This window comes from Haemorhous mexicanus, chromosome 6 (genome assembly GCF_027477595.1).
Source record: "Haemorhous mexicanus isolate bHaeMex1 chromosome 6, bHaeMex1.pri, whole genome shotgun sequence".
Taxonomy (NCBI): domain Eukaryota; kingdom Metazoa; phylum Chordata; class Aves; order Passeriformes; family Fringillidae; genus Haemorhous; species Haemorhous mexicanus.
In genome coordinates this window covers 64,099,857-64,117,636 of record NC_082346.1, presented here as the reverse complement: position 1 = coordinate 64,117,636, position 17,780 = coordinate 64,099,857, and the positions used below count along the sequence as shown (strand labels likewise).

General features: G+C 44.1%; 1 protein-coding gene across 1 annotated transcript; it reads left to right on the top strand.

The window, feature by feature from the left end:
- Positions 1 to 644: 644 nt before the first annotated feature.
- RTRAF (RNA transcription, translation and transport factor) lies at positions 645 to 17,573 on the top strand. The gene is made up of 8 exons (XM_059850659.1): positions 645 to 829; positions 2,474 to 2,598; positions 4,022 to 4,121; positions 7,696 to 7,782; positions 8,640 to 8,728; positions 12,180 to 12,248; positions 14,889 to 14,937; positions 17,262 to 17,573. Exons 1-8 carry the CDS (start codon positions 769 to 771, stop codon positions 17,414 to 17,416), a joined length of 735 nt encoding a protein of 244 aa, XP_059706642.1. The 5' UTR covers positions 645 to 768; the 3' UTR covers positions 17,417 to 17,573.
- The last annotated feature ends 207 nt before the right edge of the window (positions 17,574 to 17,780 follow it).

Sequence of the window (17,780 nt, the reverse complement as noted above, 5' to 3'; positions counted from 1 at the left end):
AGCTCCCAGTACAGCTCCCAGCGCTCCCAGTACAGCTCAGTGCTCCCAGTACAGCTCAGCGCTCCCAGTACACCCAGTACAGCTCCCAGGACAGCTCCCAGCGCTCCCAGTAAAGCTCAGTGCTCCCAGTGCATCTCAGCGCTCCCAGTAATCCCCAGTACAGCTCCCAGGACAGCTCCCAGCGCTCCCAGTACAGCTCAGTGCTCCCAGTACAGCTCAGCGCTCCCAGTATCCCCAGTACAGCTCCCAGTACAGCTCCCAGCGCTACCAGTACAGCTCAGTGCTCCCAGTACAGCTCAGCGCTCCCAGTATCCCCCGTACAGCTCCCAGTACAGCGCAGAGCACACCCCAGCTCCCCACGGGCCGGACACCGTACCAAAGGCCCGCCCCCTCACACAGACCCCGCCCCCTCACACAGACCCCGCCCCCTCCTACTGATACCTCCCCCTCGCACTGACCCCGCCCACTGCATAGACCCCGCCCCCATGTACAGACCCCGCCCCCTCCGCCGCCGTGTCCATACCCAAGGCAGAGCGGCCACTTCCCCTCCCGGCAGCCCGTGCTGCTCTCTGATTGGTTAAGATAGCCGCCGCTCAGCGCGCTGACCAATAAGCGATCAGAACGCCACGCAGGGGGCGGGTGTTTCCCTCGTTCCGGTCCGTGCGGTGCCGTTGGCGCGGCCTGGGCGGGGGAGGCGGCGCCGGCACCGGGATCGGGATCCGGGTCGGGATCGGGACCGGGACCGGCTCCGGGACCGGAACCGGGACCATGTTCCGCCGCAAGCTCTCGGCGCTCGACTACCACAACCCCGCCGGCTTCAACTGCAGGGGTGAGGGGGCTGCGGGGGGACCGGGGGAGGCTGCACGGGGATTGGGATGGGATAGGATGGGAGTGGGGTGGGATCCATGGGATGGGATTGGGATGGGATAAGGGATGAGATGGGATCCATGGGATGGGATGGGATTGGGATGGGATCCATGGGATGGGATCTGGATGGGATAAGGGATGGGATCCATGAGATGGGATGGGATGGGACTGGACAGGATTGGGATTGGGATGGGATCCATTGGATGGGACTGGGATGGGATGAGATGGGATCCATGGGATGGGATGGATAAGTTCCCTTCCCAGCCAACCATTCCGTGGCTAAAGCTCATCCTGAGCCAACAAGCCCAGCTGGGCTTTGGGGGAGCAGTGACACCCCGGAGCTGTCACCTCCCGTGTCACCCAGCCTGGACATCCCTGAGTGTGCCACAGCCTGGGAACTGTGGAGTTCCAGCGCCCAAAAAGCGATTTTGGGTCGAGAGGAGTCAGCCGTGAATGGAGAACATGTGCAGCCTCAATACTGATGCAGTGTGTTTGAGAGGAACTGGGGATCAGTGCTGCATGTGCCGTGTTTGTGCTGAAAACAGAACTGGAAACTCAAATTCTCCGCTGGTTTTTCATCTTTCTTTCTGTGCTCCATAAATTATAATTATATTCCCAATAAAAAGAATCTGTTGGCTAATGCCTTTAATGAGGTCAGTCAGCTGGAAAATGAAAAACACTCAGGGTTCATTTTTGGTCAGAGAATGCACAGTTTTAGTGGGGTTTTTATATATTATATATAGTAGGACTTTATATAAAAATATACATAAATATATGTAAACATGTATAATATAAATAAATAAATAAATAAATAAATAAAGGGGGTTCTATATTAGAACCCACTAATATAGATATTTATAAATACATACTAACTAAAATAAATATATACTAACTAAACATATAAATAAATATATAATAAATATATAAATATATCCTAACTAATATATATATATATGCTAAATATATAATAAGTATATAAATATACACTAACCAAATAAACATGTACTAACACTATATACCAAATAAATATATAAATAAATATATATTATAGATATATAAATATATACAGAAATAAATTTATACCAACTAAATATCTAAATAAATATATATTACAGAAACATAAATATATACTAACTAAAATTAATATATACCAACTAAATATCTAATTAAATATGTATTATAAATACATAAGTATATGCTAACTAAAGTATATACTAGCTAAATGCATAAATAAATATATATTATAAAGATATAAATATATACTAACTAAATATAGATAAATATATTATAGATATATAAATATTTACCAAATAAATATGTTAATATATATTATAAATATAAAACATATGCTAACTAAACTATATAATAACTAAATACATAAATACATGTATATTATAAATATATACCCACTAAATATATTTATTTATAACCCAATAAATGAGTTTTATAAGTGTGTGTGTGTATATATATACATATTAAAAAAAAAAAATATATATATATATGAGGGTTTTAATGGGAAAAGTGCTCAGAGGCATCAAGATTTGTATGAATCAGATGAAAATTTCAGCTGTTTTTGAACTCCTGCTGTGTTTGCTCCTCCCCACAGATGAAACAGAGTTCAGGAATTTCATTGTCTGGCTGGAGGACCAGAAAATCAGACACTACAAGATCGAGGACCGAGGGAATCTGAGGAACATCCACAGTGAGGACTGGCCCAAATCCTTTGAGAAGGTATTTCCTTGCTCCAGACATGGCTGGAAATGATATTTCCCAGCTGCTGTGGCTGTGCAGCACAATAAATAACTCTGAATATTTGTCCTGTTACATTTCTAGGAATTCAAATGTATTATTGAAGCCAAACTGGGGGAGTTAATGACAGTGGGGGAATTCTGTGCATGGTTTTCCCCCAGCTTTGTTTGTTTAATAGGTGGAGTGTCCATCCTAAACTGGTTTTTTTTCTTTTTATTTGCCTGATTTGATTCTGCTCTTGCAGCAGAAAGAAGACTAACTGCAAATAAACAATTCTTTTCTGCATTAATGCCCCTCCTGTCCCAAAAGGAGGTGGATGAGGCTCCTGCAGGCCTTGCCAGCATGTGGGGGGATCTCATCCCTGCACCTCCTGCCACTCCAGGTGGATTTTTCTGGATCCAGGTGGATTTTTCTGGATCCAGATGTTTGTGGGGTTTTTTGGCTTTTTTTGTTTCGGTGTTTTTTTTTTTTTTTTTTTTTTTTTTGTGGGGGGGGAATCCAGATGGATTTTTCTGGTTCCAGATGGATTTTTTTGGACTCCTATGGATTTTCTGCATCCAGATGGACTCTGGGTGATCTCTGAGCATTTGCAGCCACCACAAAGCTCTTGAGCTTTTCCTCTTGCTCTGTAATTCCCAGTGCCCATCCATCCCAATTTTTTTTTCCCTCCTGGAAACTTGCTTTGCTCAGTGAATTATTCCAATATCCTGGAGTTAAATGGGAATATCTGGAATTCCTGGCTGCTGGTGCTCTTGTGGTGCCTTTCCTGGCTTGGTGACAATGTCCTCTCCATCATTCCCGGGGAATTCCTGCTTTCCATCCCCTGGAAGGCATAAATTCCTTTTCCCAGCTGTGTGGCACTCCTGTCCTTGCAGCAAAGGGACATGACAGGATGTCCCCATGTCCTGGTTTTTGGGAGCCTTGGCTGGATCTCGTGGTCTGGGACAGAAACTCAGCCTGGTTTTGTCCTCTCTTGTTGGACAAAATCCCTAAAAAAGGGAAATTTACTTCTGCTGCTCCAGGGGATGCTCTGGTTTGGGGAAGCCTTAGGTGGCTTCATTCCAGGTGGGAAGGCTTTGTTCCAGTTTGTTCCCCTTTCCCTTGCTCCTTTTGCTCTGTGACATGAGCAGAGAGTAAAGCAAGGACATTTTGGTCCAGTCTGGCAATAAAAAACATTCATTAAAAATAAAATTCCATTATCAGGTGTCAGACTCGAGCTAGGGGTGCTTTGGGACACTCCAACACGGATCAGATGCCACAGCAGGAATTTCACACTGACACCTCCTGTTAATTAATATTTTCTGTGGGAAAGTGACAACAGTGGCAACAGTTCTGTGTTGCTAACTGATTCACACTAAAATCCTTCTTTTTTTTTTCTCTTTTTTTTTTTTTTTTTCCTCCCCAGTACATGAAAGATGTGAACTGTCCCTTCAAAATACAGGAACGACAGGAAACTGTGGATTGGCTGCTTGGCTTGGCTGTGAGGCTGGAGTATGGAGATAATGGTATGAGGAAATCCATTTCATACCTCAAAATGGGAGGGGGATGGGGATTCTGATCCATTTGGGTGGAAAGAACCTCAAGGATCCACAGGCAGGGACACCTTCCACTGTCCCAGGCTGCTCCAAACCCCATCCAGCCTGGCCTTGGGCACTGCCAGGGATCCAGGGGCAGCCACAGCTTCTCTGGGAATTTTATCTCAGCCAGGAATTCCTTCCCCTTGGTTGGAGGAATTTTGGTTTGGAGGAGCTTTGCAGCAGTGTGGGGTCACTCCCTCTGTTCCCTGGGTCCATTCCATGTTCCATTCACCTTGGAGACAGTTTCACCTGCAACCTTTATTGCCAAAGCTGTGCTGTCCCTGTGCTTGGGACAGCTCCATCCACTGCCCAGCTTTCCTGGGATCCCTGCTACAGCTGGGAATTTATTGGCAAACAGCCAAATGTGTCTTCTCCTCCTCCTTGAAGCCCTCCTGTATTTTCTTGCTGGTTTTTCTGGAGAATCACAGAGAGATTTGGATTGAAAGGAAGCTGTAGAGACCTTCCAGTCCAACCCCCTGGGCAGGGCCATATCCAGCCCCATCCATCCTGACCTGGAACACTTCCACAAAGGATGTCCTGCACTTCTGCAGGTGCTTCAGGTAGAGCTTCAGCAAGTCAGGATCTTCCTTCAGCTTGGAGAGCAGCTTGGAGGTCTTGCAGGAGCATCCATGCTTCCTGCCACATCTCTGGAAGGCACAGGGGGACAGGGCCAGAGGCACCTCAGGGCTGCCCCAAGGAGCAGCTGGTGTGGGAATCATGGAATGGGGTGGCTTGGAAGGTCCCTTAAACCCCATCTCATTGCAATCCCCAGGAATGTTAAGCCTGTCCTGCTTCTCTCCACAGTGGCCAGGACCCACCTGTGCCTGCTGGGGCTGGGCACAGTCTGGGAAGGCCCTTCCTTGTCCCCATGGGCTCCTGGCCCCCTCACCTTCCTCCAGTAGTTCCTGCTGAGGAAAAGCAGCAGGAGCAGCAGGCACAGGGCTGGGATGCTCCAGTACAGCACCTGTGCCATGGTGGTGCCCTTGGGGGCACTGCCCTTCTCCAGCTGGGGCACATCCCACACCAGGGTGGCCCAGGAGGGTGGGCAGGAGCGGGGGGTGCTGCTGGGGTAGAAACAGCTGAACCCAAAGGCCACCAGCAGGAGCTCCTCCAGGCTGGGCATCCCTCTGGGATCCTGCTCAGGCCATCCCTGTGTGGCACCTGCAGCTCTGCAGCGTGGGGACAGGAGCTGTCACCCCCACAGTGTCACCAAATGTGCTGTGATGTCACAATGCCCTTGCACACACCGAGTTCTGTAGGCAGGGACACCTTCCCCTGCAGAAATTCACACTGGTTTTAAGTTTTCATCAAAACCAGACGGTGTCAAGAGGATATTTCACTTCTTTAAAAAATAAACCACAATTTCTGTGCTTGTTTCCACCCCCTGCTCAGAGGAACTGTTTCTTTTCAACTCCCATGGGACTGGAGCAGCATGATTGCATTTGTTATTTTATTTTATTTCTGGATAGAGCCAATCCCATTGTAGATATTTACCCCCTTATCCCTGTGGGATTGCCTTTATGAGAACTTCCTCTGAAGTGAATGAAATGCATTATATTTAGTACTACATTTATTCAGAGAAGTTATTCTCAGACCCCCATTTATTTTTTTTTTAACAAGGAGTGGATGTGGAACCCTTGGGAACCAGGACAAAGTTCTGAAAAAATGGAGTTAAATCTCCCCAAGTCACAGCAGTTCCATCTCCTTATGGAGAGAGTGGGAATACAAATGTAATTACTGGTGGCAAAATAACAACAGCCAAGGTGCTGCTTTTCCATTTCCTCTAATTCCTGCAGGGCTGAGCTCTGCCCAGAGCAGGGGTGGGATACAAACACCTGTGCTGTGATTCTCAGTCCCTCATGATGGGCAAAATGAGCTGCCTGTTCCTTGGGATTGTGTGAAAAAGGAGGAGTTCAGGAGATTCCATTCTCCAAAGGCTTGGAAAACCCCAAGTGTGGGCTGTGAAACAAACCCTGAGCTGGAAATGTTTTATTTTCTCATCAGGACCAACATCATCCCCCAATTCTTGATCCCTGCTCGAGGCAGAGGAACTGATGGATTTTAGAAGTGGCAGATCTGGAGATGCAGCTTTTTGCTGAGTCTTTGCTTCTTTTTTGCCAGGGTTGGGATTAAATTGCAGGACAGTGATGGTGCCTCAGGTTTAGCTTTTCTATTTCTCAGGTTCTGTGCTGCTTTAGTGTGTAGGTCTGGGCTTCATATCAGGGGATGATGAGCTCTGTGCACAGAGCAGGGAGACAAAACAATTCCTGCTCCAGCTGGGCACCAAGGACAAATGAGCCAAATCTCAGCCCAGGAGCACAAACCCCGTGGGCTGGAGAGAGAAAAACAAGCAGGGTGGGAGTGCCTGGGCTAAAGCTGGGCTGGGACAATGAACTGCAAGGTGCAAATGGAGCAGAGCTGATCCCAGGGAGAGACCCCGTGCCCGGCCGTGCATTTTGGGGCCATTTTGGGTCATCTTGGGTGCAGCCCTGGCTGGGCTCTGGTGCTGCCCAAGGTGGGTCCATGGAGGAGATCCTTGGAATAAATCCCTGCTTTGTTCTGGGACTCCATCCAGCCTCTGCTCTGGGGCAGCCTGCACAAGGCATCATGGTGTTTCTTGTTGGGACTGAGACGTTTATCAGTTCTGATCTCTGTCACAGTCTCACCAACCCTGAGTTCTGCAGCACTTCACTCCAACAAACTGAAAATGGAGCCCCATCTCTCTCTCTCTCTCTCTCTACAAGGTCTTTTAAGGATAAACTTAAGAATTAAGTGTCCAATTAATTTAGGTGTCCAATTAAGAAATGACACCTCAATTATTTTCACTTTTGACCCAATAACCAACAACCATGGCTGCCATGGGGACTTTTTTATCCAATTACACAAAACCACCCAAACCCGTGGAGAAGGAGGTGAAGAAGGAGGATCAGCCTCCCTAAAACCTCCATCCTGTTTTATACCTATTGCTATTTCTAAAACCTTAAACTCTGAGTTTCTCACCCTCTGATGTCACACATTTGTATTCAAACCCCACACCCACAATCCCAGTTCTGTCATTCCATTCTGGAAGCTTCTCCAGAGTCTCAGGTCAGTGCAGAGTTCTCTTGGGGGTCAGGGCCTGGCAGCACAGAAAGTCTGGAATTCTCAGCAATTCCCAGGGCTCCAACACTTGTTCAGCCTTCTGGGGTGAGGCTGTAATGAAGAGGATCCTGCCCTAAATGAAAGTGTGGAGCAGGCTCTGAGGTTGCTCCTGGGATCTCTCTGCAGCTGGGAGATCTTGGAGCAGCTCACAGGAGTGGCAGCATTTGGAATCATTAATGGGGAGCTCCAAAATCCCAGTTTATAAACCCAGAAATCTCAGTTTATAATCCCACAAGGCTCTTGGGCAATCACCACACCTCAAAAATCCAGCTGTAACACCACAGCTCCTTGCTAAACTTTGAGTTAGTTTTTTTTGCCATTAGTGCTGACGATTTTTTGTGTTTGCCTCCTCCTTTTGCAGCTGATAAATACAAGGATTCCACCCCTGATGGTGCTAAAAATGCAGACAACACAGCAAAAAATGCAGAGCCACTGATTAACCTGGATGGTGAGTGTGCCACAAGCTCCTGGATGGGGATGTGCTCCCTGGCCTGGGTGTTCCTCAGCTGGTTCATCCTATGATGTAGATTTTAAATTAAAGCTTTAGGAATGCAGATCTGAACATTTAAATGAACAGCTTTGCTCTGTAAATCATAATTATTGATTGTAAGTGAGGGAGAAGTAGCAAGATGCCTAAAAAAATAAAAATATCCAAGGAAACATGGTGGCAGGCTGGTTACTTCCATGCTGTCAGGGATTTCATCCTGGCTCAGTCTTGCCCAGCTGTTCTGTCATCATAATTTTAATTATTTTTTCTTTTCCTGCTAGGCACAGTCACAATAAATGCAAGTGGTGAGAAAGAGCTGCTAAAAATCAACCCTAAATCTTCCAAATATTCTTCCATTCCTCCATCTCCAGAAAGGCAGGGATTGATCTGCCCTCACCAGCAGCAGGGATAAAAAGATAGAAAGCAATAAAATGTACAAAGAATGTTCAGAAGACAATATCTGCCTGTAATTTGCTTTATTTTCAAATAAAAGAAAACAAATTACAGGCTCTGTAGCCCAGTGCTGATTCCTCTGCTGCCCAATTGTTTCCTCACTCCTTGGAATTCTGGAATTAAGGTTGGAAAAGCCCTCTAAGATCACAGAGCCCAGCAATGAACCCAGCACTGCCACATTCAGCACTCAATAATGTCTCCAGGTGCCACATCCTTTTTTTCTGAACACCTCAAGGATGCTGAGGAATTGCCTTGTCCATCCTGAGGAGCAAGCCAGTGGAGTCAGGGAGCCAGTTCTGCCTGCTGGAATCTGTGAAACCACAATAAATTATAATTTTTTTAATGATAATCCTGATTTTTTCCAGTGAATAATCCTGATTTCAAGGCTGGAGTGATGGCTTTGGCTAATCTGCTTCAGATCCAGAGACATGATGATTACTTGGTGATGCTCAAGGTGAGTTTCACACTTTCCCCACCTCCTTTTTTCCTTCTTTTCCCCAGTGCCTGGTGTGTGTTCATAGCCTGAGGTGCAGTTACTGATAATCAGGAGTTTTTAGGCAAAGATAGGAAAAAAAAACCATTTCTGTGTCTTTTCAAGCAGATAAGAACACAATTCATGGAAATTCATGCAGGGAAATTCTCCTGGTAAACAATTTTAGCTGAGTTCCTTAAGGAACATCCTCAAAGGAGAAAGTTCTGTTCCTGTGCTAGAAATTAGAGAAAGTTGGAAATTTAAAAGTTAGTGATGCCAAAGAGGGTTTAAAACAGCATCCAAGGGAGGAACCACTGTTAAAAATTTCCTTTTTCTTTTGATTCTATGAACTGTTTACTCCTTGTCATTACTGAAATCAGTTTAATTTAGTTTTGACAACTAATTATGGGCTTTAAGTGCCCTAAATAGGCTAATTAATTTTCTAAACCATCTTTTTTATGCCTTTAAGAATATTTCTGACGTTCTGGTGAAACTCTAGAGATTTGGGGTAAAGCCCATACTGTATTTTTTTTTAAATAAAAAATACATTATTGATGAGAGTATAAAATCCCAAGTTCCTACTTGATCATGTTTGGTTTGGAATAAAAATAAAAGCATTTAACTTTAAAAAAAACCCCATAAAGTTCTGTTCATGGCAATAGTTGTGATATTTGCTAAATTTATTTTAGAGAAACCAAAAGCTGTGGGTATTGAGGTTTATTTAGTGTAAGTCTGTAACTCTTGGAAGAGAATTATGGTAAACTGGTTTTTTAAGGAATTCTCAGCCTCCAGTTATTCCATCCATTTTTTCTCCTTCTCTCCAGTATGGTTTCCTACTTTCCCTTCCCAAAATATTTTTCTTCAGTCTTTAAGGAGCATGGAGATCTCATACCCCCTACCAAAAACCACTCAAAACCCCACAAAAAAATGAGTGAAAAGGAATCTCAGGTAGGGAGAGGAGACCCTGGGTGTGGTGCTACTGAGCATTTGCAGCTTGAATGAGCTCAGCTCTTATCAAAATTCCTTCAGATCTTCTTTGAAGGAAACTTCAGAGAATTTATAATTCTGCATAAATAAATTTATGCAGAATTATACACCCAGTAAAGCAAACTTTACTTGGTGTATGATTCTGCATAAATATATTTTTATTTCCACATCTCTTTTTTTCAGACAGATTTGGGCAAAGCCAGCTTGAATTTTCTTGCTTTTATTTCCAGCAGGAGTGGATTCCTGCAGTGAAAATCCCCATTCCAGGAGCAATGCAAAGCTGCTTTTGGGGTTGAGATGATGATATTAGAAAATGTCAAACTCTTTAATTCTCCCCCACAATAAGCAGGTTTGCAGGGAATTTCTGCTCCCTGTCCAGGCTTGGACACTCAGGAGTGGATTTTTGGGAGAGCCAGAGGGTGCAGGCACAGCTCAGACATCTGGCCAGAGATTTAGATCCCATTTTCTTCATTTAAACCTGGCAAGTTGATCAGACAGCATCTGTGGGACACAGTTGGATATTTCCTAATGCCAAAAGCACTTGGAATTCTCTTCCACAAGGTCTGGTTTCACTGCTGGAATTAAACTCCCCATCCAACCATTCCTTTGTCCAGGCCACTTCCTTCAGTGACAGATTTCTAGAAGTATTTAAGTGACAACTTTCTGGTACCAGCTCAACTTTAATCATGACCAAAACTGGGAGAAATCCTGGGGGGAGAAACACAGAGCTGCTTCTGTCACTTCTGGCTGCTCATCAGGGAGAGTCTGAGCAATGTGTTTGACAGAGCCAGTTCTTCTTTCCTGTGCAAATCTGCCTGCATGGTATTCCTGCAGTTATTTTTGGAGGCATTTGGAGCTGTAGGTATCAGTAACTGATAGCTCTGATAAGATTTCACCCCATGTGCTGGAGCCAGGGAAAACAGATGAGCACCAGGATTGTCAAAGTCAAGGCTGCTCTTGTTCCCAAGGCTAAAATTAATTCCTTTCTGCTCTCAGTCTTTTCCAAGCCTGCCTGGGAAGCCTTGCTCCAGGTTTCTCTGCATGGGGGAGGTGGTTCAGCACCTCCTAAAAGATGCTGGTAGCAGGATTTCCATCCCAAAGCAGCATTTCCTTCCCAAGGTAGAATTTCCATCCCCAGGCAGCATTTCCTTCCTAACACAGGATTTCCTTCCCAAGGCAAGATTTCTATCCCAAGGCAGCATTTCCTTCCTAACACAGGATTTCCTTCTTAAGACAGGATTTCCATCCCAATTCAGCATTTCCTTCCCAAGGCAAGATTTCCTTCCTAACACAGGATTTCCATCCCCAGGCAGGATTTCCTTTCCAAGGCAGAATTTCCTTCCCAAGGCAGCATTTTCTTCCCCAGGCAGGATTTCCATCCCCAGGCAGGATTTCCTTCCTAACACAGGATTTCCTTCCCAATTTCAGCATTTCCTTCCCAATTTCAGCATTTCCTTCCCAATGGCAGCATTTCCTTCCCAATTTCAGCATTTCCTTCCCATTTTCAGCATTTCCTTCCCATTTTCAGCATTTCCTCCCCATTTTCAGCATTTCCTTCCCAATTTCAGCATTTCCTTCCCATTTTCAGCATTTCGTTCCCAATTTCAGCATTTCCTTCCCATTTTCAGCATTTCCTTCCCAATTCCAGCATTTCCTTCCCAATTTCAGCATTTCCTTCCCCAGGCAGCATTTCCTTCCCAATTTCAGCATTTCCTTCCCAATTTCAGCATTTCCTTCCCAATTTCAGCATTTCCTTCCCAGAGGAGCTGCATTGCTGCAGAGTTAAAGGTGTGAGAAGTCAGGGAAAGAAGATTGGTGCTGCTGCTTTGGGGCTGTGATCAGCTCATTTTGGAATCATGGAATTGTTTAGGTTGGAAAACACCTTGAAACCATCGAGCCCAACCATTGCCAGCACTGCCACGTGTCCCCAAGTGCCACATGCACACAGCTTTGAAATCCCTTCAGGATTCCACCCCTTTGAAACCCTTTCCACTGCCTGTCCACCCTTCCCAGGAAGAAATTTTCCCTGATATCCAACCTAAAGCTCCCCTGGCACAGCTCGAGGCCATTTCCTCTTGTCCTGTCTCTTGTTCCCTGAACCCCTCCTGGCTTCTCCCTCCTGTCACCCTCCTGAGCCTCCCTTTCTCTAGGCTAAAACTCCCAAGCTTTCCAAGTTATTCCTTGTATTTTGCAGCTTCTGTCCCAGGAGGGGCAGGAATTAATGGTATAAAATCAATGTCCTTGTCACTTCTGGTTCTGTCACCTGGGTGAGATCCTACATGCCATGATTATTCCTAAATGGAAAGGTTTAAGGGCTGGAAAAGTTTCAAAAAAACTGTCACAAAACTGGATTTGAGGTTATAATTTTGGCTCTTTTCCCTTGGAATTCCTGAGAAATGCCTCAGGATGTGAATTAATTCCTGTCCCCTTCCCATGTTTTTCCCAGGCAATTCGGATTCTGGTTCAGGAGCGCCTGACACAGGATGCCATAGCCAAAGCCAGCCAGTCCAAGGAGGTTTGTACCCATGGCCAGCCTTCATTATTCCATGCTAATTAATGAAGATCAAGCTCTGTCCTCTCAGTCAAAACCACTCCTGTTCCAACACTTCATTTAGGAGGATGGAGGAAGTTTCATTTCTCCCAGCCATGCTGATTCCAGCAGATCTGGGGCATTCTGGAGAGCAGGACACAAAGCTGGGTTTGTTCCATGTCAGTACAAATACACCTGTGTGAGAAATCATGGAAAAGCTCTTCCCTGAGTGATTTTCCACAGGATTATCCTGACTGTTCAGTGCAGCAGGCCTGTAGTGTGAGGGGGAAATGCATGACCTGGATTTTCCTTGGAATTACCAGTGTTGGCTGCATAAAGTTGAAATATTCCTTGTTTGGAGTGGTTTTTTTTATATGGACACCTCATATGTGTTCAAGGAATGAGATGTTGGAAATGCAGCTCCTCCCTCCTCTCTTCCCCCCCCAAAAAAGAGCAATGAAGGAAATTTCTGCCCTTAAAGTCAGATTTTTGCAGAATTCTTTGCTAACCACGAGCTGGCTGTTAGGAAGGTGTTCCAGGGGTTTTTGGTTTGGGATTTCCTCATCATTCCAGATCTCTCCAGAATTTGTCAGAGCTGGGAAAGGCAGCCTCACCTGCCCTGCAGGTGTATGAGTGTGAGTGTCCCTGCTAAAGCAGCTGGATCTGCTCAAAGAACCCAAATTCCTTCAAATTTTTTTGGCAGCTGCTTACAACAATCCATGATTTATTTATTTACTTATTTATTAATCAAAGCTTTGGACCTTCAAATCCATAAAACTGTTCAAAGAGCAGGAAAATAGGAAAGCAGCTGAGCCTGTTGTCTTCATTTTAAGGTTCTGTAATGTTAATAAAAAGCAGCTTTTAGTTGTTGTTTTCATAGCTGCACAGCTGGGATCAAAATGGGATTTTCTTGGAGGAACAGGGAATTTTTATTTATTTCTTTATTCTCCCAGGGAATTGTTCATTTCTGATGGATCTTCAAAGCATCAGCAGGACTGAGAGGTCTCTGTCTGGGAGATAACCTGGGAGTGTTTGTTCCTTAGGAATGCCACATTCCAAGGGGTGTGGAGAAAAGGGAGTGGTGAGAAGCAGGAAAATCTGTGCCAGGAAGGACCATCAACATCTTCCTGTGCCAGGGGAAAAAAAAAAAGGAAATATCTCCAAAGCAGAGAGGATGGCTGGGTTGGGAATTTAAAAAAAAAAAAGGAAAATTAGCTTTATTCTTCAGGTTTTGACTGATTTGTAAATATCCACATTTTTGTGCAGCATTCATAAATCAGATGTGGAGGGAATGAGGCTGGAAGTGAAGCTGTGTGTGTAGTTCCTGATGTAAAGGTGCTCTTTTTTTAGTTTATTCCCTGTTTGGATCATGAGTTTGTTGTAGGATGGGCTGAAGGATTCCAAAGGCAGCTTCCCAAAAAGGATCAGACTCAGGGAGTGTGAGGAATTTCCTGCTGCCAGGTGACGCTGGGGGAACCTTGGGGAATTCATCCACAAAGAACTGAGAGGGGAAAAAAAAGACAAAAAAAAAGAGAATTTTTTTCCTCAGGAACACCCCAGGCTGGCAGGGACCTTAAGGACAAACCTCAGTCCTTAAAGAAAATCCTTGTGGGAAGTCTGATATTTCTGGAATCTTTCTGAAGTGGCTTTAGTGGCATTTTGATCACCAATTTTAACAGTGGAGATGGGTTTTTAAGGTTGCAGTTGAATATAGATTTTACTATAAAACCCCATTTTTTGCAAATGACTTGCAGCCAGCAGTTTGTGTTTAATGTGTGTTTTGATCAGCTCAGAATCTTTTTTTTTTTTGCCGTGTCTATAAAAGCCTTTAAAAGGAAATTTTCACTGTCTAAAAGCTTTGCAGCCCCCATCTCTGCAGAAATTAATGGTGTTGAACTCTGATGGTTTTGTTGTGCAAAATGCAAGGCTTTTGGCAAATGTTGGAAAAAAAAAACTTGCTGAGGGTAATAAAAGCAAATTCTGAGATTTGGAATGTTTAAATCTAATTTTAAGTGCATGTTGAAGCTCCCTGAGTAAAGATTTAGTGTGACCACTCCTCTGCAGCTGGACAAAGGAAACAGAGCAATGCTCAGAAATAACCACCAATAAATTTTGCCTCGGAGTGTTTTAATAGAGAAAATGTTAAGAAAATGGAATATTTCCCTTTATTCCTAAGCTTAACACTTGAGCAGATGCTTCTGGGGATGTTGTGAGCTCAGCAAAACTTGATTACAGAGAATTTCTGCAGCTCTTTGCAATCAGCCCCTGCTCAAAGGCTGGCAGCTGTTGAAAGGCAGAAGTTTCTAAGAAAGCCCAGTTTTGTTTTCCTGGGAAGCTGCAGGCTTGGGTGATGGCTCCCAGTCCTGCTGTTGGCCTTTTAAGGATTGAATGCAGGCACTGTGTATCCACTGAGGGATTCTTGAGCAGGAAGATTTTTCTGTAATAATTCTCAGGGTTTGGTGTTTCAGGACACAAAGGGAGTGGTTTAATCAACTTTTCAAACTTTTCACACATTTTTGTCTAATAAAACCCATCTTTTCTCCCCAGTACCTGCTGCAGTACTTGATTTGATTCACCAAACATTTAAATGACATTTTTAACAGTTGGTTTTTTTTCCTTTTCCAGGGTCTGCCTGTTGCTCTGGAAAAGCACATTCTTGGATTTGACACGGGAGGTGAGCACTGCTCCTAATGTGACTTTTAAATGGGAATGTTTGCCTTTGACAGAGTTATTACTGTCAAATCCAGAGCTGATGTGGCCACTAAAAAACCCTGCAGTGGAAAGAATTCCTCCCTCCCAGCTGGTTATTTATGAGCATCCCTGAGCAGTTTGGGTTTGGAACAGCAAAGCCTCACTCCAATCTGGTTGGAATCTGTTGAAATAACAGCTTTTCATGCAGCCCCAGGAATGCATCCTGCAGCTGGTAGATCCTGCAGCTGGTAGATCCTGCAGCTGGTAGACCCTGCAGCTGGTAGATCCTGCAGCTGGTAAATCCTGCAGCTGGTAAATCCTGCAGCTGGTAGATCCTGCAGCTGGTAGATCCTGCAGCTGGTAGATCCTGCAGCTGGTAAATCCTGCAGCTGGTAGACCCTGCAGCTGGTAGACCCTGCAGCTGGTAAATCCTGCAGCTGGTAAATCCTGCAGCTGGTAGATCCTGCAGCTGGTAGATCCTGCAGCTGGTAGATCCTGCAGCTGGTAAATCCTGCAGCTGGTAAATCCTGCAGCTGGTAGATGCTGCAGCTGGTAGATCCTGCAGCTGGTAGATCCTGCAGCTGGTAGATCCTGCTGCTGGTAGATCCTGCAGCTTTTAAATCCTGCAGCTGGTAGATCCTGCAGCTGGTAAATCCTGCAGCTGGTAGATCCTGCTGCTGGTAGATCCTGCTGCTGGTAAATCCTGCTGCTGCCAGCAGAGGACAGCTCTGCTGCTCCCAGCACTGCAGCTGCCTCCTCTTTCCCAGAACCCCATCCAGGCACCTCAGGTGGGCATCACCTGATGGACCATTGATAAACCTGATGGGTTATTGATAAACATGGTGGGTTATTGATAAACATGGTGGGTTATTGATAAACATGATGGGCCATTGATAAACATGATGGATTATTGATAAACCTGATGGGCTATTGATGAACATGGTGGGCTATTGATAAACATGGTGGGTTATTGATAAACATGGTGGGTTATTGATAAACATGATGGGCCATTGATAAACATGGTGGGTTATTGATAAACATGATGGGCCATTGATAAACATGATGGATTATTGATAAACCTGATGGGCTATTGATAAACATGGTGGGGTATTGATAAACCTGATGGGCTATTGATAAACATGGTGGGTTATTGATAAACATGATGGGCCATTGATAAACATGATGGGCCATTGATAAACATGGTGGGCTATTGATAAACATGGTGGGGTATTGATAAACCTGATGGGCTATTGATAAACATGATGGGTTATTGATAAGGAACAACCAGCCAGGTGACCTGGGGCTCCACAGGATTCACTTCTGCTCCACATTACTTAAATCACTGCTTGGAATGTTTCACAGCGACTTTGGAGTGGGAGGTTGAAATGAGATGATCCTTAAGGTCCTTCCAGCCCAACCCAGCCTTTTGTTTTTTTAATTTATTATTTCTATTTATTTTTATTGTAATGTGGATATTTTAAATTAATAAAGTTGTTATTACATGTATATACTTTATATAATATTTGAAATTTTAATTTATTTTATATAGTTCTATTTTTATGCTATAAATTTTTATTATATTTAAATTCTTCTTTTATGTAATCATATTTTATATTATAAATTTCATTAAAATGTTTAAATTTTATTATATTATATTTCTAGGTTATAGGTTTTTTATTATTTTATTAAGATAGTTTTTATTTATTTAATGCATATTTTTATTTCTAATTATAGAAGTATAAGTTTATTGTTTATAAATTGTTTGTATATTTTATTTTTATGTTAATTTAAGGTTTTTTTTAGGGGTTGTGAATTAAATCTTTTTGTGTTTATGGAAGGTTTTTGAGGGGGGTCGGGTTTTCGGGGGTTTTTTTGCTTCTTTGTGGTTTTTTTGTTTTGGTGGGGTTTTTTGTTTTATTTGGGTTTTTTTGTTTTGTTTTGGGGAATTTTTTGTGGGTTTTTTTGGGGGGGGGAATTTTTTTGTTTGGGTTTTTTTTTTTTTTTTTTTTTTTTTTTTTTTTTTTGTTGCTGTTGTTTTCAGTTTGGTTTGATTTTTGGTTTTTTGTATTAAAACATTTCATCTTTATGATTCCCTCCTTCCCTGACCCTGGGCTGCAAGATGGTGGGCAAGGTTTGGAGGCCACCCCATCCCTCTCCAGCAGCAGGGAACGTTGTTCTCTATTTCCACCCTGGAAACCACCAGCAGGGCACTAAAACCTCCTTAAATCCCTCCTGGGAGCTGGAAATGATGCATAAAATGCTGGATACAATGCTGGGTGATTGCAGCTCCTCTCTTGCCCTCCCCAGATGCTGTCATCAACGAGGCTGCCCAGATCCTGCGCCTGCTGCACATCGAGGAGCTGCGCGAGCTGCAGACCAAAATCAACGAAGCCATCGTGGCTGTGCAGGCCATCATTGCTGACCCCAAGACTGACCACAGACTGGGCAAAGTGGGCAGGTGAAAGGGGAAAAGCTTCCAGTGCAATTAGGAACAGCTCCACTCTGGCATGCAGTTGGAAAGGGGATTCATTTGCCTGTTTGGGAAAGAAAACGGGGAATGGAATTCTGACTTCTGATGAATTATCAGATTTTTCTTGAAATAAATGAAATTGAGGGAAACTGATTGTTCTGGTGAGCTCTGAGTTAGCAAATAGGACTTTTTTTGTGTGTCTGTGTCTCTTTTTCATTGTGTTTGGCTTTGTGTTGAGGGGAATGTTCCATCAAATCTCCTTTTCCTGAGGTCCTGCCCTAGGAACAGCTTGCTTGCTGCTTCCCCACGCTGAAATATTCCCCTACAACTGAAATAGTGAAAAACTGAATCCAAAG

What these genes read in the sequence shown, in the direction of transcription:
- RTRAF (XM_059850659.1), top strand. Translation starts at nt 769, where the DNA reads ATGTTCCGCCGCAAGCTCTCGGCGCTCGACTACCACAACCCCGCCGGC. An exon ending in AAGCCAGCCAGTCCAAGGAG is followed by an intron (nt 12,249 to 14,888) that starts GTTTGTACCCAT and finishes TTCCTTTTCCAG; the next exon opens with GGTCTGCCTGTTGCTCTGGA. An exon ending in TCTTGGATTTGACACGGGAG is followed by an intron (nt 14,938 to 17,261) that starts GTGAGCACTGCT and finishes TGCCCTCCCCAG; the next exon opens with ATGCTGTCATCAACGAGGCT.